At 43.2% G+C, this 24,093-nt stretch overlaps 1 protein-coding gene across 5 annotated transcripts in view; it reads right to left on the bottom strand.

The window, feature by feature from the left end:
• Positions 1-24,093, bottom strand: part of CFAP299 (cilia and flagella associated protein 299) — a 219,177-nt gene that overhangs the window by 30,969 nt on the left and 164,115 nt on the right. For all 5 annotated transcript variants that reach the window (XR_013951060.1, XR_013951061.1, XM_080591548.1 and 2 more), the window contains one exon: positions 1,563-1,705. Coding sequence is in view for 3 of the 5 variants with exons in the window: in XM_080591548.1 (XP_080447674.1) it covers positions 1,563-1,705 (143 nt within the window). In the remaining 2 variants the exon portion in view is untranslated. The remainder of the gene's footprint in view (positions 1-1,562; positions 1,706-24,093) is intronic.

The raw sequence follows: 24,093 nt of genomic DNA on the forward strand, positions 1-24,093 counted from the left end.
CATACCCATATATAAATTAAACAAAGTGGTCTTCCTGGCACTGTGCATGCTTTATCTGAACTTCCCTCTACCTTCCACTGGTAAATTCAGATGCAGTTTTCCACGTGTTATATATGAGGCTGGTCAACTAGAATATAAGTTATGCCTTAACCCCCCCACCCCCAGCACACGCTTTAGTTTTTTTAACAGTAAAGTAAAATGAAGCTATATTTTACCCTTAGAAGGAATGAAAATACAAAACTGTCTATGAAGAATTTGTAGTAGTTTTGACACAAGGGAGGAAAAAAGAGATTGAAGCTTATATCAAATGAGACTTTTTCAATATAGAATAAGCAGGACTAAGCACAGCTCCTGGATATATCAGTGACATCTCTTTTCGCATATGATGATAACATAAAAGGCTTATTTACGAGCCTCTAATAATATTCTAATATGTAGACAGGTCATAACATGCAAAGCAGACACAATGTTGTGTTCACTCTTGTTCTTAGTTCAGTTATAAACACCAACTGACTGTTCATCACTGTGATTTAGAAGTGTAAAATTTGGAATTTTGCTTCACATCTCAGGCAACGCTGAGAAATTTGTGTGCTTCTTTGCCTCATTACTGACATCTGCTGTACTGTAAATGAATGGCACAACCTCACCAATCCACTGTTCCCTCCAACACTCTATCCTGAACACCAGAATTTGACTTGAACAGCATGCGCAGTGATTTGCATTGCTTCCAAAGAAATAATTTGCATTACAGAAAACCACTCAGAAATCTGAGAAAACGCAGCAATTCCTTCGTACTGGGCACCTTTTCACCAGGAGATAAGTAACAGCATATGGCATGGCAGCTAGCTGCTCACAGGTCTTACATTCTAGCACATGGGAAGAGAAGACTTCCATACTAATTCACAGCACTAGCTGAAATTTTTATGATTTCTTCCCCCGTTGCCAATGACACCTGCTGCCTCACACACAGCTTTGGTGCCCAGGCCCCAGGCAGACCTCAGCTTTGCCACACCTCTTAAAATTGGCCTTCACGTACAGATGCGTGCAAGCGTCTCTCACAAATATATCTCTTGGCACAATGGCACAGGATATATCTTAAAGAAAATACATTCTTCTGTTTAACAGCTTACTGATGGACTTTATCACTGATCATAGGTAACATACCACCATGAGACTTGTGCACGTGACCCCCTTTCAAAGCGAAGCATCCTCCCAAGGACTTCGTGGAGAGTGGGGAAAGCTAGAGATGTTCTGGCAACTGCTGAGTGTAGTTATTTAGTCTGCCACATCTCCAGAAGTATGCTCTTTCCCATTAAAGCACGTCACTATTTATGGGCTCCTCAGGGTACTGAAAGATGCAGAGACAGGCAACGGCTGTATCGTCCTTTTTAAGCTTTATTCTCTGAACTAAACAAATCTGACAGGATCCTTCCTTTAAGCTGTTCTCTATAACTGATTCTGATCCAGTGCAAAACACTTTCACAGGCTCTCTTCCCACTCAAAATCATTTAAATCTCTCTCGCCTAAAAGCAAGTAAGTGGAAACAAAATCAAGATAAATACCTCAGATCTGTTTTCCGAGGTAAAAGTCTCTTCTTCCCACTGAAGTAGGCTTCAAAATCATCTGTTGTCAGTCTGTATGCATAGTCGATGTATGCAGACACCTCCTGGTGACGAGAATTATAGTCACGAATGTAGATTATGGACTGAAAAACACAAAGAAGGCCACAAATGAAGGGTGGAGATATACATATGCACTCAGTTTTCCGTGTAAAAACACTTAGAAATGATATAAATATTTTCAGCTTCACCTGGGCCAGACTTCTGTTAAGACACTCCTGTTACAACATATTATGGCATATTCTTAAGAGCAGTTAGGCAGTGTTGAAGTGAAAATAAACATAGGTGCAGTATCATGCAATGTGCCCTTGTGTGTTCCCCGTGCCTCCTGCTGCCACTCTGTGAGGGTAGAGATTTTCCATAGGTCCCTGGGCCATATCTGCCAGCCCTATGCAGACAACCCTAACACAGCTGAATGCCACAGGACACCTACTTTTCAGCAACAGAACTGAACGAAGGGTGTTTTTGTGTGACCACACTTCGGTGTTACTGTGCATGCTCTAATTACAGGATCAAAGCTGGTGAGAACGTTACTTATTTGGGGATGTGACTCTACAGCTGTGAAAAAGCTTTGGTTATTCAACTTAATATTCACAATGGATTTGTAGCTTTTCAGAAAGATGACAGACTAGAAATGGGTTACCACACATACACCTCTCCCACGCTACGATCAGGGGACAGAGCAGATCCCGCCAGCCCCCTCTCCTGCAAGACCACGCCTGTGCCGTTTCACTCCTGACAGCTGATGAGCAGCAGAGCAAAAATGTGAGCATTCAAATACACACAAACAAACAGTGCTGCAAAGTCCATGCCTAGAAATACAGCCGACCAAAGCAGGATGGCTACAAGTAGGAGAACACAAAAAGAACAGATTTACCAGTCATAAATTCACGCCTCTGTAAATTACCCAATTAGCTTTTGCACCTACACGTGTCACCGCTGAATTGAAGGTGGCAGTAGGGCACCTGGAGGACAGCTATGCATTCAGCAGCGGTTCTGGCATGTTAGGGTCATAACACGTGGAAGAATATAGTACATTGGCTCTCATGCTGCTGCTGAGATGCATGTCACAGGCAGAGGCACTGATGGGATGGCTTTCCACTGATGGGAAACCTTGTTTCCTATTTTCTCTGCACTCCTTCTGTGCTCCTTTACCTTTTAATTGCATTATTTTCCAGTGAAACAGAGAACAGCTTGGTAGAAGGTTCTTCACACACCTCCACAATGCATAAAGCAAAGAAATGGTAGGATGAGTGCAGACTTGCAAGACAGAAGATTTCATGTATCCTGGGACCCACATAAGAAAAAGTAAATGCTGAGAGGAGAGGTTAGTAGGTAGGTGAGTGATAAAAGTATTTCTTAGCTCTATGCCTGTTTGTTTTTACTCAACTGAAGTCAGGTGATATTTCTTTTTTTTGAATACAGGGGAAATAGAAACAATACCACATGGAACTCTTTCAAAAAGCATTCTTTATTTTAACAGCAGCAGATTTCTAGAGTGTAATGGTTTATCTGGCAAGCTGTTGTTATACTAAGACATACTTCCTTTTCCAATTTCACATTTAATTCCATCAAAACATGTGTTACTCATTTTGCAGTTTTGTACCATCGATGTTGTTGATATAAAGAGGCAGAAGAATCTCCTGCAATACATCTGACCATCTTGAAACATGTCTCCTCCATATTCTCAGCACACCCCATTTTGAACAACCAATTTGTGTGTCTGGACAGCCTGGTAAGGACAGAGACGAGGCAATGAGAAAACAAGACTCTGCCTCACACACCGCAAGGTGACTGTACGTTGTATCCACACTTCTGTAACAAAACTAGGGGTATGCTGTACATCTAAAGAACAGGATTCATCATCCTTCAAAAAAGTTAGTTTTAAATGAATACCTTGACTTGCGTAGTATGATCCAATTGTTTGAAGAGCTGACAGATGTTACAGTATTTTTTGCAATATTAAACACAGGGTTATCTTTCAATGCTCTTCTGCTTATAAAATTTATCTCTTGAAGTAACGTTCACATATTATCAGCTATAAATCAACACCAAACTACAGGCAAGCATACAGACTATCATCAAAATTGCTTTATGAACTCTAAGAAACCAACCAAAATATCTAAACAAAAATGTTTTATGTTAAAGGCATGCTTTTGAGGCCTCTTTCTCAGAACTAAAGGCTTTTGATCCTTCCATCCATCAACATGGTTTCTCTTCTTTCCTCATCCATGATTCATTTCTAACCACCTATAAGCATTCATTCATTAAACTATGAATCAGCTTGAATTTTCTTAAGATACTCTAAACTTGTCACGTCACACCTTTTTGCCTCAGAGAAGACTTGCACAAATTCACACTCTTCTCCCAAAATGATAAAGCTCTTGACTTAAAAATAACTTAAAGAGAAAATAAAAAATAACATTAAATCCATGCACAGGAAAATCTTCTCCTAAAAGTCATGCTGCTCCTCTTCTGATTTGTCTCTAACACAACAAGCCCAGCTAAGTGTGGAGCTTGTGTTTTATATCCATCTGTAAGTTTTCAAGAACATATTGTATGGTGAAAGGTGGAACAGCTTTAATTTAAGATGAGGTTTGAAAGCTACACTTACATATAACTTTTGGGCCTAAAACCAGAACGTGTTTACAACTGGGGTAAACTGACTTATGATTACAACAGTTTGGAACAAATTAGCAACATAAAGTTCCTTTTACTGCTTTTCTGATGAGAAACTAGAGGCGTACAGAAGTGCTGTTTCTAGTTGCACAAAGGACCAAGGAGTTCCTGTAGTTTCAATGGACTGAGGAGCAGACCTAATGCTGCCTTCAGCACTAGCACACAGGTGGGACTTTGCTCAAAGCCACGCAGTTGTGCCTAATTGCTTCAGGCATAAATTTGGCTGGCAAGAGCCTGCACATCCCTACAGGAAACAATCAGTGTTACTGATGCTTTTGAGAGACCCACAGATAATTCTGGACACAGATAATGCTGGACATGAATGAAACCTGCATTTTGCTAGTGAAGAAATGCATATGAGGGCATGTTCCTTTGCCATATGCAAGGGGGACACAAACCAACGGATTCAGAAAGCTTTGGAAGTATTCAGGGACTGTGACTCTGCCAGGACAGCAAGCAATACATATTTCCTTCCAAAATTTAGATATGGCTCAAAAATGTTGCCACTCCACATAGAGTGAGTTCAGGTGTTACGCTCCCTCCAGTGCTGATGCTGGAAGAGGCAGCGGAAGAGGCACAGCTGGGGCCAGCAGACCAGGCAGTGTTAGCAGGTGAGAGAAGGGCTACTGGAAATGCTCTGACAGCTGCCTCTCACCAGCGAGGGTTTTACCATGGAAAGGAAAATGGAATTTGCATCCTGCATATCCAAGTTCAAGGAGATTGTAAGAAAAAAGCTCTGACCTCTTGCAGGTGGCACGAAGAGAAGTTCAAACCCATAGAAAAGGGAGATGCAATGTTTACAGAGGATAAATATAAATCTCTCCATATATTTATATAAATATACTTGTAATCATTTCCTATATTTATTTATTATACTTCATATATGTATATAAATATATCCCTCCCCCTGGTAGAGATGCTGAGGAGGTAGACAAAGTTCAGGATTGGAAAACCATGATTTGGAACAGAGTAGCAACCTACATTTCTCTGCTTATCCTTTTTGCTTCCATCTTCAGTGGTGTATTTTTACACCAAACAAACACTCTGTGATGCTATTATTCCAAACCCTCTTGCATCTGCTGCTTCCTATAGACAAAAGCTGAAAATTCATAAGCAGCTGCACTTGGCTATGCTAAATATGGGGCCACTTTCTTCAGGAGCATAGGTATGTGATCCTTGGAAAAGGCTAATACCAACCTGTCATATTTCAAACCAGTTTAAAACAAATGAACAAACAAATAAACAACAAGCCACTGAGAATAACCAGTTCATTCGAGTATTTATTGATCTTTTCAACTATATGGACCATTTTTCCAATGCTATCTGCAGTTAGGAGATGGCATTGGAAATCAGGGAACTGATTTCAGTTCCCCTGGCCTGAAATCAGGTCCTGTGCTGCCAGTTCGAAGCACTGCAAGTAGAGCCATTAGATGGGGATAAAGATGTAAAGAAATACAGCTTCTGGGTACTTCAAGCACAGGCAGAAACTCCAAGTAGTACAAATCCTACAGTGTTTAAATTTCAGTTCCATGTCTGTTTGTTTGTTTCCCCCCGAATTCTAGAGGCTCAGTTCATTTCAATAATTCTTTTGGAATTTTTTCTGTACCAAACTTAAACTACAAAACTTTTGCAAGTTGTACACTATGGTACATACTGCTTCCTATAAATCCGTATACTGACAACTATTGCACGTACTGGGCAGGCCGCCTTGCTCATGGCACGCACCTGATTAATCACAAAGATCCTCTCCAGCCTCCTGCACACACTTTAATTTGAATAGAACCCTCAGGGCTGTTTCATCCGACTCATTCAAACCAATGAAACAGAACTGTGTGATCTTTGTGTCATGCTCCAGGTTCATGAAAGAAAAAAGGAAGAATTGAAAAGCTGTCCAGGCAAGAAAAATAAAAACACAGCTTTCCTTTGGCCACCATATCAATAAACACTGGGAACTCAATTCTCACATACATTAATATCATTACATACTGTTCAGGGAGTATAAAAGCATTTCGGAAGAGGCACAAACTACATTTAGCCCTTGCTTACAGTTGGCTTATGCTTTGCTAGCGCTTGTGTGGTTAAGAGTCGGGCCCACAACTGTGATGACTTCTGTGCTGAGTTTTCCTGGATTTTGAAGCATGTTCTTCAAACTGCTTCAAAAGCTACTGAAATCTTCTGGTTCATGACAGGATCATGCAGCCATGAAGGCCTTCGGCCTTCATCTTTAGAGGAAACAAACTGCTCCATGCAGAATTTCCATGCAAAATCTGAGAAAATATTGTATGCTTGGGTCCAGTTCCATTTGTGAATTTTCAAGTTATAAGAAAAAAATAATAAAAAAACACTTGCCAATGATTCATTCCTATATACATTACTTCATGCACTGGAACGTGTCTCCTAAAACTGGTTTTGATTCCCAGCAAGACTTCATCACGGACACCGAAATGCCAGGACTTGCCCATTATTTGGGGTATATTTATATGCACTGGGAGACAGGTTCAATGTTCAGCAAAGACAGCACACCTGCTTCCACTGACATCTGCGAGCACTGATCAGACTTGCAGGGTCTGAGGAGAATTTGTTTGCATTTTTTCCTACCTTGTAAACACTGCCAGTAAGAATCACATTCCTCAGACTAGGCTAAATCTTGGCTCTTTAAGATGTTCCAAACCTGAAGGATTATTTCTCCCTGGCTAGAGCATCAGGCTGGGACCTGTGAGGAACAGGTACGAGTACCTGCCCCGGACTGCCATGCTGCAGGGACAGTCCAACCTGCGGTCTCGGTCCACTGCTGAGTAATGCTGCATATCAAAGAAGAGCTGAAAACCTCCTGAGAAGGGCCTCACCTCTGTGAGCACTGCCCATGGACAAGAAGTCTGTCCATCACTGTTTTAAAGGTGAAGCAGCAAACGAGCTCTTTGTGCTAGCAAAGGTTATAGCGAGGGCCAACACTGTTCAGAAGACCAACTAAATTCCCGAGGAGGGGAGAAAAATGACAGGCAATTTTTAGGGATTAGAGCTAAAAGGCAGACATCAGTTATCTTACGAGAACTTTTAGCTCTCCCTAAACCCTCGCCTTTCCTGCGTCCTTAAGGCACAATACTGCTGCTCTATAAGAGAACATTTTAATACAGGCTTTTCTTTAAGCACTTCTCTAGCACATCCTAAAGGCTAACAACAGCAGGTTTCTAACTGCATCCCAGGGCTTTGCTGGCCTGGGACCTACGAGATGGCAAATTAAGTGGAGCGTGCCATGATTCACCTTACTTTGAAACTCTTGCAATGCACACACACTGGAGTTCAATGTAGCTGAGCAGACAAAATATGTGGGAATATAAAGAGACCAGCCTGCTGTCTGGTGAAACAGTCTTGTAACGTAAGTGCTTTAAAAGCACGCCAACCTGAAGGTAGCTGACGGGAAAGTAAAGACTGACAATATTTAGGAGTCAATTACTAAGCCACTGAGGAAGCACTTTTCATGTGGACAATATCACAGGTGGGGACCCAGGGGCCCGAGCACAATTAGGCTGGAGGGGACAGGCGTAAAACACATTACCAGTTAAAATATATTTTTAACGAGCAGCAATTTATTTTTGTTGTGTCGTGTTTGGCCTTATTTGCCACCCGCAGATCATGTTACATCTAATAGAAATACCAGCGGGCAACAGTAGTCAGAGAAAGGACCTCACCTCTGTATCTTTAAAACAGGTGCTATTCTCATTTCTGCTTTGCAAGTAGGAATAAATTGCTGACCTGGTCTCTGGGCCAGCCGGGAGTGAAAACAGAGTAAAACATAAGCTTGTATGTTGGGACTTTATCTCTTGCACAACTTGATTTTGGGTGGAGAGAAAGGGAGGGGGACTAGCGCAGAAATTTTCCTTTTAGCAGAGACATTGAGCCATCCCTAAAACAAGCCTAGAACGTGCTGTGTGCACATTCCCACGTTTTCAGCTGGGAATGCCATTGTCTTGCTGATGCTAATTTTGAAACATTTCTAGAACTTGCAATACATCTGAAATTACTTCAGTTTCCTTCTCCAAAGCTCAAACACACCAAGCAGGCTTTTGGAATACATACACCTTTTACCTACCTCTTCCTGCAAAGAAAAAGAAAAAAATGTGCTCAAGAGAAAGCACAAAATCACAGCAGCCTTTAGTCTGCTTTCTTCTCATTTACCTAAAATAAGCATGATGTAGACTAAAGGTAAAAGTAAATAAATAAATAAAAAAGAAGTGATTTTAACAGACAATCAATTGCCCTGGGACACCAGGACGTGCAAAAGTACTCTTTGATATTTTATTTTGTTAGCAGAAACACTCAGACAACAAGCTGTAATATAAAGCAACTTGTACTCTACCTTGTGTCAAATGACAGAACTCTTGTGGTTCACAGGGACCTATTTCATACTGGTGTTGCAGGAGTAAGACAGAGAGCAGGCCATACAGATGCTAAAATTATTACTCGATACTATAGTTCTCAGACACAGTTTAGCTTTCACTGAGGAAAGCAGAAGACCACTATGCTGAAGGATTTCAGGCTTTTATTAGCAACCACCTGCATTCTGTGTATTTACGTGCCAGGTGAAGGGCATCAGAAGCAGTACTTGGGATTTTCAGTGCCAAGACACCTGGTAAAGATCCTGAGAATGGAGCTGCTCTCAGCTGTAGGGTGCTCAAGTCTAGATGCAACCCCAGCTCTCCACACAGAGCCCGCACTAACTGTTCTTCAGAGCTTAGCAGCCAGAGGACATTTAAAAAAAAAAAAAAAAAAGTGGCCAACTTCTTACGATATTTGAATTAGGAACTGAGATCAGAAAAACACGGTTCTCTGTCTCAAGGGCTGACTTCTTTGAGAAGTTCAGACTATGAGTACTTAATATTTTCCCTTGGTACAAGTAGGCACCACCACATCTACGTTCTGATAACGAGCCTTGTCCACTGTCATCATTCTGACAGCAGCAGCACTGCAGAGACAGCCAGAGGAGGGGCAGTTCAGCAGTTGTGCTGCCCGAGGTGACCGTACTTTTACCTGGAAATGACCATGCTCTTGGAGGTGTACCCGAATTCTTGTATACGCAGGGTCCCACGAACCACGTTGCCAGGCATGCGGTACCACTGCACGGCAGACGCCCGGACACGAGCCAACAGCCCCACTACAAAGTCTGCCTTGTTCAACAGCTCGCTGCGTTTCCCTTGTGTGCTTCTGGGCGTATTTCAGAAATGCAGGCACCGAGACGCATATACACACAATAACCTAACCAACGTTTTTTGAACCTGAGAAGCAGTGTTTGTGGGAAAGAATGGCTGGCCAAGAAGCAGATGTTCCGGCTTTCAACTCTTCAGAAAAAAAAAAAAAAAAAAAAAAAAGGAGAGAGAAAAATCTGGTTACCCTTCAGAAGAAGAAACGTTTGCTATGTATGTGAAACATGTGCTTCCCAGTCCCTTACTGTTAAGTGCTCAGCAGCTGCTCCAACTGGAAGAAGCTCTGTGGACTGTGAATTTGCTTATCTATGTAAACAGGGTGTTGCCTCAGTTTGAAAACAATATTCTGGCTGAGAACAGGCTGCCGAGAGTGTGAGTTTAGATTAATTCTCTTAGCATTAAAATAAAGGAGCTTATTAAAACCAGAAATGCATGCAGAACCTAAAATTTGCCCAGACACAGCAAAAACACCAGCTCTAGCAGTGAGGAGGTTGCCACAGCTTTTGGGTTCAGCAAGTGCAGAGCAATGCTTTTCCTGAAACAGGAGCACGAGCTCTCTGGTCAGCTGCTGCAGGTATTCTCGGAGCGGAATGGAGAGATGCAAGGAGCAATAGAAAGAGAAGTAGAAAGGCAGTTGTGTATATGTAATAGGTGGGAAAAAAAAAAAAAAAAGGAAAGCCAGTGCAGGATGCTCCCATCCCACCTAAATTTATGTGTGGAGGGGGGGGGGGGGGGATTGCTTTTAAATTGAAACATATCATAAGAGAGAACTGCAGGTATTTCACGAAACCCTTTTGTGGAAGCAAGTTTTTCTTTACAACTACTGAAGAACTATAAATCTCCCAGTAAATTCAGAAAACAAACAAACAAAAAAAACCAACAAACAAACAAAAAACAAATCAGCCCACAAAGAGAGAGAGCTGAGAGAAGAAAACCCATGTTACAGAAGAACTGCTCACGCTCTCTTGAACGCAGACCCTGTTGAACCACATTCTCCGCTGAGGTGCTGGCTGCTTTGGGGAAAAGCACAGCTTCACCGAGCCTCACTGTACTCCACAGCAGGACACTGCATATCACCAGTCCAAGACCTGAACGATCCTACAGGAGGTGGAAAGGTTTTGTTCCAAACCTTTCCTTGCAGGGGAAAGGTTCGGAACCAAAGACCTGGAACAACATGGAAAAATTTGGAAAAAGAGCCTTTGTTGATCAAAATCTTCTACAATGTTTAATCGTTTTCAAAATAGCAGCCTTTAAAATCATTTTGGTAAATCAAACTGCCTTGAAGGTGATCCCCTAATGATATCTACCAAAATTCCTGGACAGTCTCTCTGTTTTCTCAGTATTGGCCCCATAGCTGAGATTTGCTTGCACTGAACTTTCACCTGCTCTTGTTTTCCTCAGCTCAATGCCTTTTTTCCCCTCAGCATTTCAGTGCCAACATTCAGTTTAATACTGAAACAAATGCGAAGGAAAAAGGCACCATTACCTTTGCTTCTTGTTTCACTTAAAATACATCAGCTTAGAGTGCGTTCAATAGCCACATCTTTTATTGTCAGTAGCAAGTAATCGTCTTTTGCACATCAAGAATCATATATCTTATATGTACACACCCAGATTACCAGCACAGCTAATGCAGCATCATAACATTAACTGTGATCTTGAAGTTGTATGAGAAGTGTCCTTACTCCTGCGCCTGAAGCAATCTCCTACCAAGCATGTACAAGCACCAGACCTACAAGGATGCACAAAAGCAAAAACATCACTTGTTGCAGGGGATTTGCTGCCTGATGGTAAAAGCAGTGATCCAGTCCTGGGAAAGCTCTGTCCTTGGGTCACAAAAGCAGAAAACACTCAGACTAAAGTCCCTCAAAATCTTTTCCTGTCTCTGGAGGGACCAGCAACAGACGCCTGGGAAAATGCAGAAGAAGAGGGCAGGTGTGTAACGCTGCTTCCCCACTGCAGCACCCTGAACCCCTCCAGCCACCAGCTCAAGCATTTCCAGAGCCAATGGTCTGTAAAAACTAGGCTGTTGGTTTTTTTTTTGATTAAATCTTCCCCATGAGCTAGAGGACGCATGATGCATCAGACAACAGAAACTACTGCAAGAAACTGAAAATGAGGTTAGTTCAGCGTTTGCACGAGTATTCCTGGTTTTGCCACTCAGCCGTGGTATCGTAGGAAATGAACGTGCAGAAAGAAACGTAGAAGTTGGAGTCACTTTTCCTAGTTGATTCACTGAAAACACATTTCTGTTTACCTTGCTTAAGCGTGTAAAAACTGCGTAATAATTATACAGGTAAACCATGAGATAAATTAGCAAAAGATTCCAGCCTGGAAAGTATGTGAAAAGAAATGCAGCCTTTTTTCCAAGAATCTCAACTTTCAAAAGTCCATAAATATTGCTTAAGGGTTTAGTTTTTTTTTTTTTTCAGTACGCTCTCCTGTACCTGCTCCATCAGAAGGGCATCAAAGTATTTTCCCTGGCAAACACCTAATTTATGAATAAATAAGTAGCGAGGCATGAGAAACTAGAATAATAAGGGTATGCCTTAAAGTCGGTGAAAGGGACGGCTCAAAGCCTGCCCAAATATCGTACCGACTCAATTTCCACGAGTGAGCCTGCCTCCAAGACAACAGCAGCACCGCACAAAGGGCTCTTTTATTCCTATGCCGGTCATCCTTGTTCTTCCTCCGACAGAAACAAAAACAATATATTTTCTATTAATTGGCCAAGAAACCCTCCGGGGCCCCAGACCTGTCCTGGTTGACTCGCTTAGACTGTGCGCGCCTGGGCGGACACCCAGCCAGGAGAACCCTACCCATCGCGCCCGGCCCCGTGGGCTGCTGCGGGATGAACAATCCCCCAGTGTTCAGCAGGCTCCAGGTGTCTCGGGGTGTCAGCTGCCCTCTGTTTATTATTGGTTTGCTGTGTACAGGGAGGCAGGCCAGGCCATCAGTAACAACTCTGTGCAAATGGGTCAGGGAAATGAAAATAAAGCCTGTGCAGCAGGAACCTTTAGGGGCTGGGGTTTTGCTGGCAAGGCCTGGCCTCATTCCTCTTTAGGTGCTACTTAAAAATTGCTACTTGTTTGACTTGGAAGCAACTTCACATGGCTGGGGCTGCGTGAGATATGCGTAGCAGGGAAACCAGCTGGAGGCAGGTGTGCTGCTTTTTTATTTCAAGTCGTACCGGAGGAACACTTCCTCTGCCCGGTTCTGAGGGGTTTGCTTTTTAGAAGTCTGTTTATATAATTTGTTTTCCAGCAGAGAAAAAATTACTGTAAAAATAGTGAAAGGATTTATTTGCATGACTTTGAAGTTGGGGGGCTTGTTTTGCTTTGTTTTGGTTTTTGGTTTGCTTTTCACAGAAAAAAAATGAAGAGAGAGAAAGACCTCTTACAATTGCATGAAGAATTATAAACAAATAACCTTCCAAATTCACAGTCTTTTCCTATTTTCCACTGGCCTAGGAGTAAAACACAAACCGTGCTGCTCATTCACTGCTGATACTGGTTGGAGAACCTCTTGCAGCTCCTTTTTTTCTTGGGGGGATTAGAGAACGGGACTCACATGTAGCTTTGGGACTAGCCAGACAGCTCAACTTGAGCAAACCAGATGTGTCTGAAGCCGCTGTTTGGGACATGGCTGAGAGCGCGTGTGGGCAGCGCAAACAGAGCACAGGCATGCTGGTCACGGGCCTGGGGATTGCAGCTGAGGGAAGGTCACTTACACAGACTGTCGAAAACACCTCGGGGAATTAAATGAGGAAAACAGATCTCCCCACTGACACTGCTGGCTGACCCCAGGCACCCCGGCTGGGTGCTGTGCGGGGCTTTCGCTACACACTACCCCTACCAAAACTCTTCCCCCAGCATCAGGGCTCTGTCCCACCATGCACGGAGTGCCTCCACACCAACCAATATACACAGCTCAGAGTCACGTTGTTCTCTACAGACATAACCTGTGCCCCCACTGGGGTGTCTCGCCGCCTTGGTGAGCACTGCTGTGAGGACCCACAGCATCAGTCGCTGGGGCAAGCCAGATTCTGCCCTGTCTTACCGTAAGGAGATGCATGCATGCGACATGCGACTCATGGTGATACCAGAATGGCCTCTCTTTGTACCAGACTAATGAGACATGTACCTTAAAGAAGGCAACAAGATATATAAAAATTAGCAGCTTTCCTCTTCAAGGGCAGGGGCTGAAATGAATACATCACCCCCTCTGCTCTGGGGCTGTCTCTACTTCCCTAATAACTTCAAGACAACAACCCTGTTGACATAAGTGTATGCTTCTCCAAAGCCTCCCCTTATTATTCCTTGGCCTTAAGGGCAGCTGGAAAACTAGCACTGCCCGGCAGGTGCAGCGGGCTGAGCATGGCTAACATCTACAGTGATTTTCTTCTTTTAAAGGAGCACAACGAGCTCTTTCCTGACTTTCCTCAGAACAAGGTACACATGGGCACAGCTTCTGAAAGCAGATACAATGCCACTTCTCTTGATGCCAGTTCCAAGGAAACCTGGAAGAGACAAGAGACAAGGACCAGAGCATGCAGAAATTAAAAGCCAAACCAAACCAAAAAAAAACCCCACACAAGAGTAACATACAAAACCCAACAGAGTTGGACTCTAGTTACAATGATGGGGGACTCTGGTAGCTGCTGTCAGCTTTGTGAACATTTGCAATGCGATCACATGCACACTTGAACTTTCCTGAAGTTACTAGATCGGGAGGACCTTTGCAAAAACTCCTGCCAGATAGAATAAGCATCCACTGATGGCTCAAGATGGTTAAAAAACAGCTTCACTGAGGTCATTCAAAACAAAGCTGAGGTTCTTGGCCCTAGAGAGCTGCACAAAACTTAAAAAGCAGCTGAAACATCCACCAAAGTCCTTGAGCCTCTACAAAGGAACAAGACAAAATGAACAAAAAGGAGAAGGGGCAGGAAAGGAAATAAAGCAAAGCAGAGGAAAAGTGTTTTGCTTTTCATGTAAGAAGGTTTAGAGGCTTTTGATCGTAATGAAAGCATATTCGTCTTTTCTTGTCACCAGGCAGAAGGCAGTGGGGCCGTTCATCTCAAAATCCTAATTAAAACAGGTTTGATATACATCTGCCTGACTGGCCACGGTGTGCTCAAGGCAAAAGACTTCTCAACGGCACCTCTGACTGAGCTGAGCTTTGGCCTCAACTCTAGCACAGGGCAAGCCCAACCCAGCCAGTGCACCCACCTGCAGCGGCTCCCTTGCCCCAAATGCTGCTCCGTGGGGGGGGAGGAAGGGGGGAGGGATTTGCAACCCTAACAACTTTCTTCCCCCCTGCCTCCCCCCAACCTTTTTTTTTTTTTTTTTAATTCAGTGACCTTTTAAAAAAAAACACCTGTCTAAAGAACACTCTTTCCTGGTATTTGTCAAGCATATTTGAACAGATTTAACTGCAATGAATGTCATGCCTCCAACTATTGAGCTGAACATGTCGTTCCCAAAGGTTTTTATTTATTTATTTTTTAAATGATGTTTACTGAAACATCCATAAAATCCACTTGGCAGCCACAGAGCTCAAGTCTCAGCTGTATACCCTGTGTGCCCCATACCACTGGTACTGCTGGGAGCAACCAGGGAGAATTCTTCATTTTTGTATAGGCTGGGTTATTTCTTTTCTGATTTCAAGGGAAGAGAAGAGGCCAGCTCCATGAGCTCAAGGTTCTGCACAAATGTAATGTGGAGCAGTGTTAGGCTCTGGAAGAACTCAGGAGTTTGCAAACTCTTCAGGCTGGGGAGCTTTTAATAGCACCTATTGTTAAGCTGCACAAGGTGTTTACTTTGTTATTAATAAATATCAAATCCAGTGCCCAGAGAAATGGTTCACACAGCATCCTGTGTACTTTTCCTGCTTTTTCCCTTGGGCATAGCACCCAGGTTCACTTCATGGGTTCTGAGGAAGGCATCTGCAAACACAGCTTGCTTTCTACAAAGTTTATTTCTCTGTTGCTATTCCTGCTAATAAGACTTTTCATCAGGTGAAGCCTATTTATTTAATTTAAGGAAAACACTTGAAGTACTTTCAACACCACTGAAATCTACCTGCTTCTGTCACAGGAGGTGAAACACTAATTAATCCATCCAAAGGGAAATGATCAAATGGGGGAGGTTCCTTGCAGAGAGCGCAATCAGAGTATCAATATTCAACATAAAGAGAAGACAGAACCAGGATTAAAAAAAAAAAAAAAAAAAAAAGAAAAAGCATCCTAGACTGACCAAACACTTATCCCAAAAGTTCATGTTGGAAACAAAAACACAACAAGAAAAATCCCTGAACACATCCCACTTACTGTCTGCAGAAGATGAAGGTCTGGCTTCTGAGCTGATCCTGCCTGAATCGTGCTCTCTGGATGCCATTTAGCACAAAAGTAGGACAGCGTGGGATCTTATTTGGGAAACATCGTTAAAACCGCAGCAGCCATTTGCAAGACGCTCATCATGCTTAATGCTGCTTCTAGGGCAAGGTATAAGCCTTCTCTCGGGCCACAATTCCTAGTTTAAGTCTTCACTTTGTGGTTGAGCTGTTGCTTATGCACTCACCTGTGGCATCTGTAAACACTACATGCCATGGAAATTACAACAAAAGCAAAACCTCATAGCCCAATTGTCCCTGGTTTTGCTGTGAAGCTCATACAAAGATCACGAGAAAGATTGCTCTTCATGACAGATGTCAGGCCAAGCTGTGACACTCACAGCTCTTCTCATGAAGTCCACAATATGCACAGAATTGGCACCGCAGTGACTCCATTCCCACCCAGCCCCATGTCGTGCATCTGTTTTTTTGTTTTGTTTTGTGCTTTTTTTTTTTTGACAGGACATAATTACTATAGAAGAAACTCCTCATATGGTGAGAGCAAAGCAGGCTCCCTCACTAAGCACTTTCTGACTGATGCAGGGTGATTAACCCCCTTGCAATGCACACTTAGTCCCATCAGCGTGATGCCAGCATGGCAAATCAATGTGCCCGGCATACAATGTGAGCTGCGATGTAGCACAGCCACGCCATGCGGATAGGCTCCATAAAGGTGATAAATCCTTGGCAAGCATAAAGCTTCGAATAGCAGCAGAGGCTGGAAGGATGCCTGAACACTGACAGCCTTCTGCCAAGAGCTAGGTTAAGTTAGGGCAGCAGAGAGATGGGTGCCATTTGCAAGAGCAGTGGTCAGAAGCCCTGCAGCAAGTGTCCTCCCCGCCTCTCAGTTTGCGGATCGGTTTCACCAAAGTCCCATTCCCTGGCTGGTTAAAAACAACTCATCCCTCCCAGCCATGCTCCCAAGAATGCCCATCAAGCCAAGCCGAGCCACCAGCAAAATCACAGGACAGAGCTCCCTTCCCATGTAATTACAGGGCGGTGCCACTGGGCAGATGGCTCATGCAAAGCTTTGGCAGCCCACAATTAAGCAGAAGAATCCTGCAGCAAATGTGGTTAGAAAGAAAGAAAGAAAAAGTTTGCCCAAAATTTGACAGAACTGCCTATAAATAGCTATAGGGCCCTGTCAAGCACATCTTTGCTGTAATTTCTCCTAAAATATCATTTCAGTGGGATTCAGTCCCATGTGTATGCTTTCTGTCAGAAAATAGCCGCACTAATGCATCTTAAAGATGTCTCACTGCACTCTGCCTACCATCTGGAAGGTATGCTCGTGGATTTACAAGGCTTATGTGAAGCATAAGTCAGTGGTTAATCCATTTGATTGTAAATCATGTGACTACGTACTGCGACCACATTAAAACTCTGCCATGAATGAAAAAAGGGAAAACTACAGCTAACCTACAATTTTGGTTGACTGAATCAAGCCTATTCCATGGACTCACAAGCATTTGGTCCCAGATCTGTCATAGAAAGGAGATGCTTGACAGTCACATCTCTAATGACTTACATGTGTAGCTCCTGGAGCTGATGGGCTGGGGACTTTTTTCCCCTCAACACTTACTTACTTGACAAAGGAAAAACAGACAAAACTGAACACCAGCATTTTGAAGGGTGCTGAAGTGGGAGAGACTTGTAGCACAGCTGCAGCCTTAGGCTAATGGTAGAAAACTAGTAACGAGGTTAAGGCTTAAACATCCACAACAAGACTTTTGGTGACTCCACACCCCAGGAAGAACCAACGTTACACTGATGGCAAAGCTAAAGCAAACACTTTGCCTTACTACTTCTACTGTATGTTGACAGTCTCACACCTGTCAGCCCTGACCAAGGCAATCTGCTTACAATTTTTACAGGCCTTGTGAGCATCTATTTACTCCCTCTGCAAACTACCCAGGCTGTGCAAGGCTGCCCCTGAAATGCAGATCTTCCTGCCCTCGTGCACCATCACAGCTACTTTATGACCTGTGGGACAGCAGTGCTACTGAGATCATCTCCCACATGCAAGTCACAGTTCCAAGAGGAAAAACCCCACAGCTGACACGTATGGCCCATGGGGTGCAGTGCTGGCTCTTCTAGAGAGCACAGGTCATCTGGGATTTGCATGGGGCTCAGGAGAGCCAAGTCCAGTCTTTCCACCCAGAGGCCGCAGCTGGACTCGCTCTCCTGCAGCAGACCAGCACCTTACCAGTCACTGCCACCATGCTGGGCAAGCCCAGGGGGGCAGGCAGTGCCAAAATTGCTGAAAGCAGCATCACACCTCGCTGCACTTGCAAGGGGAAGGCAGGTTTTCCTAGGGAAGCTGCTCACCACTACTAGACCATCTTCACGCTGCTGCTCACCCAAGGCTCTTCACTGGCACTGCTGAACTGTCCCCTCGCCTGTCCAGGCTGAGCAGCACTCCTCTAACCTGAAGCCCCCTAGAAACTAAGGCTGTCATACATATCTCACGGCATCACAAACTATTTACTTTCTGATATCTTGCCCCAGTCCAAACTTCAGCACTCCACCTCCCCAGAACACTTTATTTTAGGCAAGCTATGATCAAAAACTGCAGCGTGTGTTGTGCTGCCAACTGGTTTTACTGCAGAAATGGAAAGTGAATTCCTATCTGGAAGGGAGGCGAGGAAGGCAGTGGGAAGTCCTCTCCAGAGGACTTGGTTCTAAGGGCTTCCCCTTCACATCTTGATGATTTCCTCAGAGGTTCTTCCAAAGACGGAAGTACTCCAACATCAAAGCTGGAGAAAACCGCACTGCTGTGCTTCTGTTTGGCTCCTTTATCAGAGCAGTAGAGCACTACAGAATACTCAAAGGCTCGCATTAATTAAACATCAGTGTCACTAGGACAGAAAACATTACCTAAGACTCTATTTATGGGACCCGCTTTGCTTCTACTCAGAAAAGATATGTGACTGGAGGGGGAAGAAAGAAGGGAAGGAGAGAAGGCAAAGAGAGATGTTACCCTCCACTAGTTATTTAAAGACATGGAAATAAATCTTAAATCAATTCAGTCTCACCATCAAACATCTAACCTCCATTAGCTGAGAAGACAGAGGCTTCTTAGGGGGAAACAGACTTCCAAGCACACAAAGAAACACCCACACCACCCCTTCTCACAAATTTCACCACAGCCTTCCTTTCAAATCCCTTTTATGATTCAGTAAAATATCTCTTTTTTTTTTTTTTCCAAACTCAATTAATAGTCATCATATATATGGCTGCACCGCCTCAGAGCAAAACAAGGACATGCCTACGTCATGTTAGACACCGCAGATCTATGCACAGTAGCAGAAAAGCACTGTTTTCTGATGATTTCTTCCAAGTTAATTTAATGATCTGAGCCTCTCTTCCATGCCTCTGGCCTCGTCTGAGAATCCCTCACTCTCCCCTCGCTTCTCTTTTGCACTGTGGCTCCCGTTCTCTGCTGGTAGCATTTACTTGCAATTTCTAGTTAGCCACTTACTCAAGAGTGCAGGAGATTGGATCGCAGCCCAACAGTGATATTTGCATAGCATTGTTCCCATTTTCTGACTTCTTTTCTAATTTTACAAATTTTTTGGGCTCTTTTTACGGTTCACTGGAGACCTGGAAGGAGATACCACGTTGCCAGATTTCAGGATTTTGCGGTGAGCTCCGTGGTACTTCATGTTGCCCCAGTGCCTAGAGCAATGATTAATAAGGCTCTCCAATTTCATACAGAGAAACCAATATCCTTCAGCCCTGGAAAGGACAGCCTGGAAACTTGAACTAATGTTAGGGGTTCAGCAACGAACAGCTAAATTATGATTAGAAAATATCTCAGCACTATCAAGTCAGTCTCAGGATTTATGAATATTTGGGATTGGCAATTTCAGTAATTCTCCGACATTTGAAGTAATGGCTTGAATTCTGGAGGAAGGTGTACATGAGGTAGGGAAACATGCATTAGCTGTGACAAGCAGATTGTGCACACACATACTGTATGCCATACAGCTTGATCCCTGCCCATGATTAGAGCTCCTGGACCATCTACAACCACATCCCTAAATCACAAGAGCAAAGCTTGATTGGGGATGTCAGTGGATGGAAGCAGAAGTACCTTCTAGACAGAAGTGGGGCTACAGGATTTAACCCCTTGCAAAGGGAAGAGGAAAGAACTTAGAACTACTGAAATCCGTTTCATTCACCTGTCTCTGAATTCGCCTTGGCAGACGAACCTGTCCTCAACAAGATGCATCAAGGTGCCTCCTCCCTGCACTGCCTGCATGACATGCTGCATTCAGCCTGTATGAACTCCACACACCTGACATCTTCCTAGATTCAATTGTGTGGTCTATCCCCTTACATGGAAAGAAAGCAGAAGTAGACCAGAAATCTTTTGATAGAAGTATCTATCTACATTTCCAATGAAATAAAACCAGTAACTCCACTGAAGTCTCCCTTCTCAGGAGGGCTGCCAAGGCACACCTTGCTTGCTTATGTCAGTAAAACTCCTCAGTGATTAACTTTAGTGTGAGATTCAGCTTAAAATCAAAACTACACATTTGAAAATACAAGCAGACAAAAGATATCCTAATAAACATAAGCTCCAGTTTAAAAAGGAACTGATTTAATCAGAAATTATTTCAAATGTTTAACAGCTTATTGAAACACATCTGAAACCATATAGTTCACTTTCTGTATGTCCTTTCTGCTACCTAAAACCATTTGTTCCTACTGGCTTCATTTGACTTTGCTTGTATTTCTCGTCTGAAATCATCATCCACTTGTTGATTGGTGTGGACTATTATTTCATGTGAGAAATAGAGCCTGTGAGGTCTTATATGAAGAATCAGCAAAACCACTAAAAATTTTAGGAGGTGCTTTTTATGTCAAGGGCCCCACAGAGCAAGTGAAGAGACATGGGAGATAATAAATGTGATAAAGGGGGACAGAGTGGAAATCAGGCATATATCACCTATACGGGGGCTGATAGTTTTCAGAAGGGCAGTTACTCTGTAAATAAATGGGAACTGTGTGTGGATCAAAGCTGCCTGATACTTAAGCATAAATATTCCCCAGAAAAGCTGAAACGACCAGAAAGGGTAGAAAACTGTTTGGTTCAAACAGGTTTGGGGCCATTCAGCTGCAGATGCTGGAGCAAACCCCAGCTGCTGCTGCAGCAGGCCCTGCCGTCACATGGGGTTGTGCTTTCTGAAGGAAGCGGAGCAGTGTGGCTGATCCCGCTGATGGTCCCTAGCTCCTGGGAGGACAGGTCTGCGTGTGGTTTTGGGCACAGACAAATCCACCTTGCGCCATGGGCTCGATGGGTGCAGAGGCAGCAAGGGGGCTGGTGAGATATGCCTGGAGGATAACTGAGCAAGTGAGGCAGAGCATGGGTGTGCGTGTCCAGGGCAGGAGGCATGCCTCAGTACCTGCAGGGAATGGGAATGGCTGGTACCTCAGCCTTCACAGGAGCAGAGTGACTGTCTTGGCCTTGCTACAGACCAGAAGAGTCTGCTTGGACAGCTGCTGTAGTGCTGTCACTGGACTTGAAACCCCCGAGCTAGCTTCCTTTCTGAAGGCTGTTTTCATGCCCCTATAACGATACGTTTGGTTCCAGCTCTTGTTCACAACAGAGCAGCCATTGCTGCACAGGTACCGTAGGAGTCCAGGAAGCATCAAAACAATGGCTGAATTCAAATAAAAATAGATCAGATGGGGCTATCAGATCCTTAAGACTCCACAAAAACTGTTTTATTTAAGTAGAAGTCAAATTTCCTTAAATAAAAAATCTAGTAAGTACCCAGATATTTCTTCAGTTAACAAAACCAGCACAGCACCACCTCTGATTGCTTGAAAATTTGCCATGTTGATCCTACCAGAGTTAAATCAGAGCAGCTTTTGCCTCATCCTAGTCTCCTTTGTTGTAAGAACCTCATTAACTCTTTGAGAAGTTCATCAACTGCTGTACCTTGACAGTCACTCCCAGCAGTACAATAGACTAGGTGTAATCCTGTGGAGTAACAGCAGGAAATGCCTACTGTGGAATTACACATCGTGATGTTCTTGATGATGTTCTCTGATAGTGCCCTGGCACCTTCTGAATAGATTTTCACATCAAAGAATTGCTAATATAAACATACTTTGTTTACACTGCTCCTCAAAAAAGGTTGTTCAACATCTTCTAAACATCTATAAATCACTGATCAGGCCAACTTCTACAACAACTAACTCATCCTGATTCCAAGTTTAGAGTTCAAAACACGCTCTCTGATTCTAGCTAAATCACAAACCCTTAAATCAATGCAATGCTCCAGCTGACACACCACTTGAGATTTTAACAAGAGAACTATGATAGTTTTAAAAGGTTTGTAGTGAGGAAAATGCCAAGCAGATGGTTGCTCTTAAGGTTCTGTGGAATAGAACTAGACTAAATAGCCCTTCAGCTTTGGAAATCATCCACACAAGCTAGTGCATCTGATGTAAAAATTCTGATGTGCAACTAACTCACTTATTAATAGGAAAAAGAAAAAAGAAAAAAAAAAAGCAGTGCAATGCAGCTCAGGTAGGGATACAACTTTCTGAAACAGACATAAAAATAAGGAAAAGAAGTTAATACCAATGCTTCTACCTTTCCATGATAACTACTGTACATTATAGCCCATACATTTTGGTCCAATATTGTAATCATCCCTCTTTAAGAGATGGTTTTCTTCCTCAACTTTACTGATTGTTTTTGATATTGCAGGTGCTTGTGTTGACAGAGGGTTGTTTGCTGGAAGATGGCAAGCAGAGCACTAGCTGCAGGGGGACAAAAGAACAGCACCTCTGGGGGAGGAACTGAATATGTCAGAGTCATGATACCTGGGTCACAACTGTATTATATACGGTCAGCAATGTACAGTACATATGGCAAAGACATATGCATTGGGGCTGGGGAGCAGAAGGCCAGCCACCATACAATAATTTATTCCAAGACTGGTTTTGTGCATAAGTGGCGCTCAGTGCCTGCGAGCAAGATATTAGCTTCTCATACTTCTCAATATTTCATTGAATAAATGCGCACATTTGTTGGTGGAAAGCATTTTCTCTGAATACACTGCAGTCCCTGACAACGCTACTGCAGTAAGGTAAAACATGGCTTTGGAGAGCAAAGTCACTACATATACTTCATCCTCGGTCATGTGTGCCAGCATGGTGCCCCCAGATCATCACACAAACGTATGAACCCCTAAGCTCAGAGAAGAGTGTTTTGATTCTGGAAACAAGACTATTAAGCAAAGAAGTTACAATTAAAACAGGAACTGTGGTTAAAAAGGACTCCTTGCCCAAATGCAAAACCCCCTCACACTCACCTTGTTAAGATCCCCTTTTGATCAGTTTTTCCTTTGCAAAATTATCTTTTTAGAAATGAAAGGAGGAACCTTCAGGGAAAAATTCAGACAGAGCTCAGTGCTAAATATGTCTTATGACAAAATTAAGGACAGAACCATTACAAAACCTCTCCTTCAGACAAAGAGAACGGAAACAGAAAACTAAGGAAATGAAGAAAGGCCTCACCAACTGCTCAGCTGGCCTCTTACTTTCTTGCTCACTGGTCAGTCAGTTTCAGACAAACACTAAAAAGGCTTTGGAACTCATTCTTAATCCAAATCTAAATAGGGAATCTTTACCTGGCCTATCCATAGTATAAATTCCATACTCCTGTCATAATAAATGATATATTACTTTTTACATAAGTAGCATAGCAGCTAAGCTAAGTACTATATATAGCTGAGTTATTGCCCTCAAATTCATGAAAGTATAAACATTGACAGATTACTTTTTTCCCCTCATCACTTGACTTTGAAGCGAAGTCAAGCATGGCTCTTGATCAAGAACGCACTTGTACACCTGAGCATACGTGTGCACAGGCCCAGAGGAAATGTTAAACACAGTTCAAATAGAAGCACGGGGATTTCCTTTTAGCTAACTCTATTAGCCATGCTTACTTTTTTCAAGACTAATTTTCCAGAAGAACTAAAATGGTTAGGTTGTCACTGAGCACCCAACCCAATATTCATGCAGCGTATTTAACACTTCTCTACACGAAGTTGCACTTGGGGTTCCTGCTGAAAAGCATCTTAAAAACAAGCAAACAGCAGCAGAAGAGACAAGGCAAGTCAAGAGAACTGTAGAACTGCCTCATTGTGCCAGCTTGTTTCCTTGGCACTGCAAATTTGATG

This window comes from Anser brachyrhynchus, assembly GCF_964034855.1.
Source record: "Anser brachyrhynchus genome assembly, chromosome: 4".
Taxonomy (NCBI): domain Eukaryota; kingdom Metazoa; phylum Chordata; class Aves; order Anseriformes; family Anatidae; genus Anser; species Anser brachyrhynchus.